Below are 12,177 nucleotides of genomic sequence, written 5' to 3'. Positions count from 1 at the left end.
GAGTAGGGCCCATTAAGGACCATAGTGGTAATTTGTGTGTGGAGCCGGAAGACGTAGGTAGGGTTCTAAATAAATACTTTGTGTCAGTGTTCACAAGTGAGAGGGCGATGTGGGTATGGAAATCAGGCAGAAGGACTGTGATATAATTAAATAAATTAGCATAGAAAGGGAGGAGGTTCTAAGTGGTCTGGCAGGCTTAAAAGTAGATAAATCTCCAGACCTGGATGAAATGTATCCCAGGCTGTTGAGTGAGGCAAGGGAGGAGATAGCAGGGGCGCTGGCAATAATTTTCAATACCTCTCTGGCCACAGGAGAGGTGACAGAGGACTGGAGGTCAGCCAATGTGGTACCGTTATTCAAGAAGGGAGGAAGGGATAAACCAGGGAACTACAGGCCAGTCAGTCTAACCTCAGTGGTGGGGAAACTATTGGAAGCAATTCTGAGGGACAGAGTTAATCTACACTTGGAGAGGCAGGAATTAATCGAGGACAGTCAGCATGGTTTTGTTAAGGGGAGGTCATGTCTAACCAATTTGATTGAATTTTTCGAAGAGGTGACCAGGTGTGTAGATGAGGGCAATGCATTTGACGTAGTCTTCTCGGACTTCAGCAAGGCTTTTGATAAGGTGCCACATGGGAGACTGATAACGAAGGTAAGAGCCCGTGGGATCCAAGGTAATTTGGCAAATTGGATCCAGAATTGGCTGAGTGACAGGAAGCAGAGGGTGATGGTCGAGGGGTGTTTTTGTGACTAGATGCCTGTGTCCAGTGGGGTTCCACAGGGTTCGGTGTTGGGTCCCTTGCTGTTTGTGGTATATATAAACGATTTAGACTTGAATGTAGGAGGGTTGATCCTGGAGCAGAGGAGATTGAGGGGGGTGGGGCACGATTGAGGTGTATAAAATTATGAGGGTATAGATAGGGTTGACAGGAAGGAACCTTTCCCCTTGGTGGAGGGATCAATAACCAGGGGGCATAGATTTAAGGTAAGGGGCAGGAGGGTTAGAGGGGATGCGAGGAAGAAGTTTTCACCCAGAGGGTGGTGGGAGTCTGGAACTCACTGCCGGAAAGGGTGGTAGAGGCAGAAACCCTCATAACATTTAAGAAGTATTTGGATGTGCACTTGCAATGCCATGGCATACAAGGCTATGTGCTGGAAAATGGGATTAGAATAGATAGGTACTTGTTTGACCGGCGCAGCCTCGATGGGCCGAAGGGCCTTTTCCTATGCTGTAGACCTCTATGACTCTATGACTTTGCTGTCTCTTTCACTGACTCCCTCTCTCCATTTGTCTCCCTGCCTCTTCATCTCTCTAGCTTTCTCTGCCACTGTCTGACTGTGACTCTCTCAAAGCCTCTGTCCTTTTCTTGCCCTGTCTCTATCAATCTCTCTCTCTCTCTCTCCTTCAGACCCGCCACACAAATTCTCATTCTTTTTCTGTCCCCCTGTCTCCGTGACTCAGCCCTTGTCACCCGCATCTCTCTCACTTTCCTTCGCGCTCTCTCTCTCTCTCTCTCTCTCTCTGCCTACCATGCTCCTCCACTCTTCAGGCTGTTCAGTCACTGACGCTATTGCTCTACTTGTCCTCAGGCATCCAGCAGCCATGATGCAGTGTGGCTGTGAAACTGAAGTTTGGGCTCCTAACCCAGGGCTGTATTGGCTGCCAGGTTAGTACAGGTACCGATGCAAAAATATTTCGCGGGAAATCTTACTGGTTCATTACTGATCCCCCATTCATCGAGGCTATGTCTGACTTCCCACTGATTGTGATTGTTGCTGATCTGTGACCTGACTAAATTTTCCTTATAGCCTTTAATATATTTGATTATGTAAAATCTACCAAATTCAAATTTAAATGTAATTGATGGAACCTATTTCACGCTCAGTCCCTAGGTTGGCCCGTCTCCTAACCCCGTGTCTCCGTTCTGTGTTTTTTTTTTTGGGGCCTACTTTCCAGGCTTGGCCTACCCGGACTGGGCCTACAAGCCTGAATCCAGCCCTGGGAGTCGCCAAGTCCAGCTCTGGCACTTCATCCTGGACCTGCTGCGGAAGGAGGAATATCGGGAAGTCATCGCCTGGCAGGGAGAATACGGGGAGTTTGTCATCAAGGAACCCGAGGAGGTGGCCCGGATCTGGGGAATGAGGAAGTGCAAACCTCAGATGAACTATGACAAGCTCAGCCGGGCCCTCAGGTGAGGAGCTGGCTTCTCTGCTTCGTTTCCCCTCTCTTTCCTCTAGCTGTCTCTCCCCTTTCATTTCTAGCCCTTTCTATCTGCTCTCTCTCTCTCTCTCCCTCTTCGCTCTTCTCTCCCTTTCTCCTTTGCTCCGATGGTTCTTCCCTTCATATTTATCTCTCTCTCTTTCTAACGTCTTTTTTTCCATATCTCAGCTTCTCTCTCTTTCTATGTATCATTTTCCGTCATTCCCTCTTTCTCTCTCCCCCCTCCCTCCCTCTCTCTCTCTCTCACCCAGTCTCCCTTTCTCTTTTCTATATCTCAGTTCCTCTCTCATTCTCTCTTTCTACGTCTCACTTCCTGTCATTCCCTCTTTCTCTGCCATTCTTTCTCTCTCTCACCCAGTCTCTCTCTATCTCTCTTTTTTTCTATATCTGTTCCTCTCCCATTCTCTCTCTCTTTATACGTCTCATTTCCTGTCATTCCCTCTTTCTCTGCCATTCTTTCTCTCTCTCACCCAGTCTCTCTCTATCTCTCTTTTTTTCTATATCTGTTCCTCTCCCATTCTCTCTCTCTTTCTACGTCTCATTTCCTGTCTTTCCCTCTTTCTCTGCCATTCTTTCTCTCTCTCACCCAGTCTCTCTCTATCTCTCTCTTTTTCTATATCTGTTTCTCTCCCATTCTCTCTCTTTCTATGTCTCACTTCCTGTCATTGCCTCTTTCTCTGCCATTCTTTCTCTCTCTCACCCAGTCTCTCTCTATCTCTCTTTTTTTCTATATCTGTTTCTCTCCCATTCTCTCTCTCTTTCTACGTCTCACTTCCTGTCATTCCCTCTTTCTCTGCCATTCTTTCTCTCTCTCACCCAGTCTCTCTCTATCTCTCTTTTTTTCTATATCTGTTTCTCTCCCATTCTCTCTCTCTTTCTACGTTTCACTTTCTGTCATTTCCTCTTTCTCTGCCATTCTTTCTCTCTCTCACCCAGTCTCTCTCTATCTCTCTTTTTTTCTATATCTGTTCCTCTCCCATTCTCTCTCTCTTTCTACGTCTCATTTCCTGTCTTTCCCTCTTTCTCTGCCATTCTTTCTCTCTCTCACCCAGTCTCTCTCTATCTCTCTTTTTTTCTATATCTGTTCCTCTCCCATTCTCTCTCTCTTTCTACGTCTCACTTCCTGTCATTCCCTCTTTCTCTGCCATTCTTTCTCTCTCTCACCCAGTCTCTCTCTATCTCTCTTTTTTTCTATATCTGTTCCTCTCCCATTCTCTCTCTCTTTCTACGTCTCACTTCCTGTCATTCCCTCTTTCTCTGCCATTCTTTCTCTCTCTCACCCAGTCTCTCTCTATCTCTCTCTTTTTCTATATCTGTTTCTCTCCCATTCTCTCTCTCTTTCTACGTCTCACTTCCTGTCATTCCCTCTTTCTCTGCCATTCTTTCTCTCTCTCACCCAGTCTCTCTCTATCTCTCTTTTTTTCTATATCTGTTTCTCTCCCATTCTCTCTCTCTTTCTACGTCTCACTTCCTGTCATTCCCTCTTTCTCTGCCATTCTTTCTCTCTCTCACCCAGTCTCTCTCTATCTCTCTTTTTTTCTATATCTGTTTCTCTCCCATTCTCTCTCTCTTTCTACGTCTCACTTCCTGTCATTCCCTCTTTCTCTGCCATTCTTTCTCTCTCTCACCCAGTCTCTCTCTATCTCTCTTTTTTCTATATCTGTTTCTCTCCCATTCTCTCTCTCTTTCTACGTCTCACTTCCTGTCATTCCCTCTTTCTCTGCCATTCTTTCTCTCTCTCACCCAGTCTCTCTCTATCTCTCTTTTTTTCTATATCTGTTTCTCTCCCATTCTCGCTCTCTTTCTACGTCTCACTTCCTGTCATTCCCTCTTTCTCTGCCATTCTTTCTCTCTCTCACCCAGTCTCTCTCTATCTCTCTCTTTTTCTATATCTGTTTCTCTCCCATTCTCTCTCTTTCTATGTCTCACTTTCTGTCATTTTCTCTTTCTCTGCCATTCTTTCTCTCTCTCACCCAGTCTCTCTCTATCTCTCTCTTTTTCTATATCTGTTCCTCTCCCATTCTCTCTCTCTTTCTACGTCTCACTTCCTGTCATTCCCTCTTTCTCTGCCATTCTTTCTCTCTCTCACCCAGTCTCTCTCTATCTCTCTCTTTTTCTATATCTGTTTCTCTCCCATTCTCTCTCTCTTTCTACGTCTCACTTCCTGTCATTCCCTCTTTCTCTGCCATTCTTTCTCTCTCTCATCCAGTCTCTCTCTATCTCTCTCTTTTTCTATATCTGTTTCTCTCCCATTCTCTCTCTCTTTCTACGTCTCACTTCCTGTCATTCCCTCTTTCTCTGCCATTCTTTCTCTCTCTCACCCAGTCTCTCTCTATCTCTCTCTTTTTCTATATCTGTTTCTCTCCCATTCTCTCTCTTTCTATGTCTCACTTTCTGTCATTTTCTCTTTCTCTGCCATTCTTTCTCTCTCTCACCCAGTCTCTCTCTATCTCTCTCTTTTTCTATATCTGTTTCTCTCCCATTCTCTCTCTCTTTCTACGTCTCACTTCCTGTCATTCCCTCTTTCTCTGCCATTCTTTCTCTCTCTCATCCAGTCTCTCTCTATCTCTCTCTTTTTCTATATCTGTTTCTCTCCCATTCTCTCTCTCTTTCTACGTCTCACTTCCTGTCATTCCCTCTTTCTCTGCCATTCTTTCTCTCTCTCACCCAGTCTCTCTCTATCTCTCTCTTTTTCTATATCTGTTTCTCTCCCATTCTCTCTCTTTCTATGTCTCACTTTCTGTCATTTTCTCTTTCTCTGCCATTCTTTCTCTCTCTCACCCAGTCTCTCTCTATCTCTCTCTTTTTCTATATCTGTTTCTCTCCCATTCTCTCTCTCTTTCTACGTCTCACTTTCTGTCATTCCCTCTTTCTCTGCCATTCTTTCTCTCTCTCACCCAGTCTCTCTCTATCTCTCTCTTTTTCTATATCTGTTTCTCTCCCATTCTCTCTCTCTTTCTACGTCTCACTTCCTGTCATTCCCTCTTTCTCTGCCATTCTTTCTCTCTCTCACCCAGTCTCTCTCTATCTCTCTCTTTTTCTATATCTGTTTCTCTCCCATTCTCTCTCTCTTTCTACGTCTCACTTCCTGTCATTTCCTCTTTCTCTCGCATTCTTTCCCTCACTCTCTCTCTCTCTCTTCCACACTCTCCCTATCTCTCTTGATGATGGACTCTCTTTCCCTCCTCCCCAGATATTACTACAGCAAGCGGATTCTACACAAAACCAAAGGGAAACGATTCACCTACAGGTTTAACTTCAGTAAGATGGTGATGATCAGCTGCCCGCTCTGGGACCTATATCTGAGCCCTCGACTGCCAAACCCTGCCCCCTGCTGCTCACCAATGGGACCAGGCGCTGTCAAGCCTCAGGTCAGAGCGCATCGGGGTCATGTGAGGAGAGGGGGAAGGGGAGGGGAGGAGAGCAGGGAGGAGGAGAGGGGAGCAGAGTAGAGTGGAGGAAAGGGGAAGAGAGGAGCGCAGGGGGGAGAGAAGAGGAGAGCAGAGGACAGGGAGGCGATCAAGGCGTAGGAAAGGACAGGAGAGGAAAGCGGGTAAGAGTGGGGTGGGAAGGGTGTGGGAGAGGAGATGAGAGGGGCAAAGTAGGGGGATGTGGAGGGGAGAAAAGGGGAGGGGGGAGGAGAGGAGGGTGAAGGGAAGGGAGGAGAGGGGAGGGGTGGATTGGAGAGGAGAAGGTGGTGGAGCAGAGGGGAAAAAAGTGGAATGAATGTTACACCACTTTTAAGGAAAGGAGGGGGTAGAGAAAACAGTGAACAACAGGGCCAGTCTAACATCAGAGGTTGGGAAAATGCTGGAATCTATTATTAAGGAAGTCTTAATACAGTTAGAAATGGATTATGTTAATAGAACAAGTTAACTTGGTTTTGCTTCAGAAAAATCCTGTTTGACAAATTTACTGGCCTATTTTCAGGGTCAATAAGGGGGAACCAGTAGATGTAATATACCTGGATTCTCAAAAGGCATTCGATAGGTTGCCACACAAAAGGCTAATAGGCAAGATAACTGCTCATGGAGCTGGGGTTGTATTTTAGCATGGATAGACGATTAACGGTTAGAAATCAAAGAGTTATTAGGACATTTTGGAGTGGGCAGGTAGTGACTAGCGGGGGTGCCACAAGGGCCAATGCTGGGGTCTCAGCTACTTACAATCTATATTAAAAACGTCGATGAAGAGGTAGCGAGTAATGTACCAAAGTTCACCCATCACACTGTTACGATCACGTGAGGAATGATTTCACTTCAGGTCTGACAGTAGAAGGGTTTTTTGTGTGATGTTGGAGAGGATGTGCTTTGCCAATACTGTAGGGGTCTCACTATTTACACTTTCAGATAAAGAATATGTCAGACAGGGATGGGGGATGGGTGGGGGGGTGGGGTGGGTTGGGGGTGGTAGTTTCTGAGTTCAAACAAAGAGCAAGGTAAGTTTATTGGAACTAATCCTCCAGTGAAGAAAACTAAGTTGATCACAACCATCTTGGCGTCTCCGTCACACATACTCCCTGGGGATGTGTCTTTTGTCTTCCTGGGTGTAGTTTCACTGAGCAGACGTCCACATTTTATTTCCAGAAGATCTCGGTTTGCAGTAGATTGCTTTTCTCAGCATGGTTACTTTGCAAATCCGGATGCAATAGAGAGAGGGAGAAAGAGGGAGAGGGAGAGAGAGAGAGAAAGAGAGAGAGAGAGGGGGACAAAGAGGGAGAGAGACAGAGAAAGAGAGATAGATAGAGATAGAGATAGGGAGATAGGGAGAGAGGGAGAGAGGGAGAGAGAGAGAGAGAGAGAGAGAGAGATAGAGATAGGGAGAGAGGGAGAGAGAGAGAGAGAGAGGGACAAAGAGGGAGAGAGACAGAGAGAGAGAGAGAGAGAGAGAGATAGAGATAGGGAGAGAGGGAGAGAGAGAGAGAGAGAGAGAGGGACAAAGAGGGAGAGAGACAGAGAGAGAGAGAGAGAGAGAGAGATAGAGATAGGGAGAGAGGGAGAGAGAGAGAGAGAGAGGGACAAAGAGGGAGAGAGACAGAGAGAGAGAGAGAGAGATAGAGATAGGGAGAGAGGGAGAGAGAGAGAGAGAGAGAGGGACAAAGAGGGAGAGAGACAGAGAGAGACAGAGAGAGAGAGAGAGAGAAAGATAGGGAGAGAGGGACAGAGAGAGAGCAAACAGCTTCAGCCTGTTTTCAGTATTGCATTCTGATTTCTGATCTCCCTGGCTTGGTAAACATTCCTTAAAGAGCCCTACTGGCTGTATATTCTAGAGGAATTCGATTAATCCATGGCTGCCGCAGTCTTTACTTTTAGAACAGGTAATTGTATTTGGAACAAAAATCAAAATACCTGGAAAAACTCAGCAGGTCTGGCAGTATCTGCGGAGAGGAGCACAGTTGACGTTTCGAGTCTGTTTGACCCTTCAACCGAACTAAGTAAAAATAGAAGAGAGGTGAAATATAAGCTGGTTTAAGGGGGGGTGGGTGGGACAGGTAGAGCTGGATAGAGGGCCAGTGAGAGGTGGAGATAACCAAAAGATGTCACAGACAAAAGGACAAAGAGGTGTTGAAGGTGGTGATATTATTTAAGGAATGTGCTACTTAAGGGTAGATAGCAGGATGAGCAAGGTCCAGCCCCTGTTGGTACAGATGCTCAAGCATTGCGACAAGAGGTCAGGGTGAAACTCCAGTGGATGAGAATGAGAGGCGAGGGAATGGCAGGTGGAGGGGATAGCAGAAGAGGGGAATCAGAATAGAGGGAACTGGAGGGGAGGCAATTTCGAAGGGATGTGAATTGAATGGGAGAGGGATTGGAGGGCAGGGGGAATTGGGAGAGGGAGAGTGGAGGGGGGAATGGAGGTGTGGGGGGGAATGGAGGAGAGGGGCATTGGAAGGGGGGATTGGACGGAATGGGAATCGGTGGGGCATTGGAGAAGAGGGGGGTTGGAGGGAGGGAAAATATAGGAGAGGGGGGTTGCCAAGGGGGGGATTGAGAGCATTGGGCATGGGGATGAGGAGGGTGGGGGATTGAGGGGAGTGGAATTAGAGGGGAGGGGGATTGGAGGAGAGGGTCATTGGAAGGGAGGGGTACTTGGAGGGGGATGGGAATTGGAGGGGAGAGAGATTGGAGTGCAGGGGGATTGGAGGGGAGTGGAGTTGGAGGGGAGGATTGGAGGAGATGGGGATTTGAACGGACGCGAATTGTAGTGGAGGGGCATTGGCGGAGAGGGGCATTGGAGGAAAGGGGGATTGGGGGAGAAGGAGATTGGTAGGGGAGGGAGACTGGAGGGGAGGGGGATTGAAAGGAGGGATTGGAGGGAGATCGAGAGAACTGGGACTGGAGGGGAGGAGGATTGGAGGGTGACTTTGGAGGAGAGGGGAAATGCGGTCGAGGGAATTGGGGCCAGAGTATTAGAGGCGAGGGCATTGGACGGGAGGGTATTGGAGGATTGGAGTAGAGGCGGGAACCTTGCTGACTGCAGTGTGGTCCTCAGTTCCACCCTCAACACTAGGGTGGACTGGGAGAGCTAGTGGGGAAAGCCAAGCTCTCAGCGCTGATGGGACCCGGGACCCTGCCTCCATCCCCGCCTCACTCCCACCCAGACTTCCTCTTCACACAGACTGAAATCTCTCTCTTCCCTCTCTTTCAGCTGCTGCTGACCCAGAGGAGCTCCGCCCAGGGGGTGACAATCGGCACCGAGATTCGTGACTCTCCCCAGATGGAGCCCAGGCTCCGGGCTGGGGAAGGTGGCCAGAGGAAGGTGCGAGGGGATGGTGGTGTGCCTCCTGGCTCCCTCGGAACCTCCCCTCCCCTCTCTGAAAGTAGACTTATATCGGGTGAGGGTATTGCAGGGCTGGGGTAGGGGCACATGATAGTGGAGAGTGTGTGTGTGCCTGTGTCTGTGTGTGTGTCTGCCAGTGTGTGTGCATGTGTGTCTGTCTCTGTGTGTGTGTGTCTGTCTCTGTGTGTGTGTCTCAGTGTGTGTGTGCATCTGTGTACTTGTTTGCCTGTGTGTGTGTGTGTGTGCCTGTGTGTGGGTGTGCCTGTCTCTGTGTGTGTGTGTCTCTGTGTGTGTGTGTTCGTGTGTGTGCCTGTGTGTGTTTGTGTGTCTGTGTCTGTGTGTGTGTGTTTGTGTGTGTGTGTCTGTGTGTGTGTGTGTGTTTGTGTGTGTGTGTGTGTGTCTGTGTGCGTGCGTGTGTATCTGTGTGTGTGTGTGTGTCTGTGTGTGTGTCTGTGTGTGTCTGTGTGTGTTTGTGTGTGTGTGTGTGTGAGTGTGTGTGTCTGTGTGTGTGTCTGTGTGTCTGTGTGAGTGTGTGTGTGTGTGTTTGTGTGTGTGTGTCTGTGTGAGTGTGTATGTGTGTGTCTGTGTGAGTGTGTGTGTGTGTGTCTGTGTGTCTGTGTGAGTGTGTGTGTGTGTGTTTGTGTGTCTGTGTGTGTGTGTCTGTGTGTCTGTGTGAGTGTGTGTGTGTGTCTGTGAGTGTGTTTGTGTATGTGTCTGTGTGTGTGTGTGTCTGTGCCTGTGTGTGTGTGTGTGTGTGTGTGAGAGTGTGTGTGTGAGTGTGTGTGTCTGTCTGTGTCTGTCTGTGTGTGTTTGTGTGTGTTTGTGTGAGTGTGTGTGTGTGTGTGTCTGTGGGTCTGGGGTTGATGAAGAAGTGTTTCTCCCCCTGACCGCCTTCTCCCTCTGCTCTTCCCCCTCTTCTCCAGGCTTCAGCCCGTCTCTCCGTGAGCATCTGGTCATCCGGTCATGTCCGTGCATGGTCCTACAAGGTGGATTCTTCCCGTACTCACCAGCTTCTCCATTTCTCCTGCCCGGTAGAACAGCCCCTCCGCCTTTCCCCTTCCTCCCACCGTGCTAGCCTCTCAATCCATTCCCAACGGCCTGGCTCCATTCCGTGTTTCCTTTCATTCCCTCTCTCTCTCTCTCTCTCTCTAACTCACTAGTGTGGGTCACTGACTCCAGCCCTGACTATTCCAATGACCCAGCATCTCCTCTAGGTCCCGCCCGCCCTCCTCCCCCCGCAATCCCTCTGTCCCACGGACAGACTCCAGTTCCTGGAGTCGCCCAGTGAGTAGACCCACTCCGGGATTCCTGCCTTCCATACACTCCTGTCAGCCCTGGTGGACCTACTGCATTCTGGATTCTCTCTCTCTCTTGTCCCAGACTCTTAAGGCCGTCGGTATTTCCTTTCTGATCGAGCTTCTTTCCGCCCATTCTCCCTACCGCTCTCTGGATCTCCCCCAGCGCATTTCCCCCTCTCACCCTCAATCCTGATCTCCGACGCCAGTCCGTATAATCCTGTTAATCCAAGCAATAATTGGAGGTTCCTTCGACAGCACCTTCCAAACCCCACGGCCACTACCATCTAGAAGGACAAGGGCAGCAGATAGATGGGAACACCACCACCTGGAAGTTCCCCTCCGAGCCACTCACCATCCTGACTTGGAAATATATCGGCCGTTCCTTCACTGTCGCTGGGTCAAAATCCTGGAACTCCCTCCCTAACAGCACTGTGGGTGTACCTACACCACACGGACAAAATCCTGGAACTCCCTCCCTAACAGCACTGTGGGTGTACCTACACCACACGGGACAAAATCCTGGAACTCTCTCCCTAACAGCGCTGTGGGTGTACCTACACCACATGGGACAAAATCCTGGAGCTCCCTCCCTAACAGCACAGTGGGTGTACCTACACCACATGGGACAAAATCCTGGAGCTCCCTCCCTAACAGCACAGTGGGTGTACCTACACCACACGGGACAAAATCCTGGAACTGCCTCCCTAACAGCGCTGTGGGTGTACCTACACCACATGGACTGCAGCGGCTCAGAAAGAGAGAGACATTTGCTTTTCTAAAGCACTTTTCCCGATCTCACGATGACCCAAAATGCTTGATAGAAAATGAAGGAGATCTCTTGAAGTGTAGTTACTGCAATAATGCAGGAAACACAGCAGCGAATTGTGCAGGGCACAATCTCACAAACTGGACTGGGTGAGTGAGCAGACTCTCATTTGCTTACTGTGTTATTTGCTGGGGGATGAGTACTGATCCCAGCACATTGGAGACAATGCCTCGACTGGTCTTCCAGGATTGGCCACGGGAATTTGACGTTGAGTGACAGGGCACCAGACTAGTAGGTTGAATGGTTCATCATAGTGTAACATTTATCAGGACAGACAGTCTGACAGTGCGGCGCTCCCTCAGTACTGACCCTCCCACAGTGCGGCGCTCCCTCAGTACTGACCCTCCGACAGTGCGGCACTCCTTCAGTACTGACCCTCCCACAGTGCGGCGCTCCCTCAGTACTGACCCTCCCACAGTGCGGCGCTCCCTCAGTACTGACCCTCCGACAGTGCGGCACTCCTTCAGTACTGACCCTCCGACAGTGCGGCACTCCTTCAGTACTGACCCTCCGACAGTGCGGCACTCCCTCAGTACTGACCCTCCGACAGTGCAGCACTCCTTCAGTACTGACCCTCCGACACTGTAGAACTCCCTTATTCCACTCAGTGACAGTGCAACTCCCCTCTCAGCTCTTGGTTTGAACAGGCAGACGGGGCAAATGGGGTGAACAATTGGGAGATGCTGCTCAATGTGATATGATATTACCCCAATAGGTGAAGAATAACGAGTGATGGGAATGACATGCCTGTCCTGTGGGGGAGAGGGCCTTGGAGAGGGCACTTTCAAGGGAGAAGAGGCAAAAATTTCCAGTTGGGACCAAACTGTTCAGCAATGATCTCAGGAAGCAGCTCTTCCCAAAAACGGGAATGAAAACCTGAAACCCTCTCCTCCCTTATCCGAGGGATTAAGAGTTATCGAACCAAGGCAGATGGATAGATTTGAAGTAAAGACATGCCAAGATCGCACAGCAGTGTGTCACAGGGCTGCGAGGGGCTGAATGGATTCCTCCTTTACCTGCCCAACCTTCTCGATTTGGGCTCTTTCTGTGTC

General features: G+C 49.1%; 1 protein-coding gene across 1 annotated transcript; it reads left to right on the top strand.

Moving 5' to 3' along the window:
• Window positions 1-1,893: 1,893 nt before the first annotated feature.
• Window positions 1,894-11,858, top strand: LOC144673112 (ETS translocation variant 3-like protein; the record flags this gene model as incomplete). Its single annotated transcript, XM_078535095.1, has 5 exons — window positions 1,894-2,192; window positions 5,415-5,592; window positions 8,870-8,980; window positions 9,925-10,032; window positions 11,841-11,858. Coding segments are annotated over 5 exons (714 nt in total), but the record flags the coding sequence as incomplete, so codon positions are not given.
• Between the last annotated feature and the right edge of the window lie 319 nt (window positions 11,859-12,177).

Source organism: Cetorhinus maximus, unplaced genomic scaffold (assembly GCF_964194155.1).
Source record: "Cetorhinus maximus unplaced genomic scaffold, sCetMax3.hap1.1 HAP1_SCAFFOLD_280, whole genome shotgun sequence".
NCBI lineage: Eukaryota > Metazoa > Chordata > Chondrichthyes > Lamniformes > Cetorhinidae > Cetorhinus > Cetorhinus maximus.
Note: the sequence above shows the minus strand (reverse complement) of the source record. Positions and strands in the feature narration are given on the sequence as shown.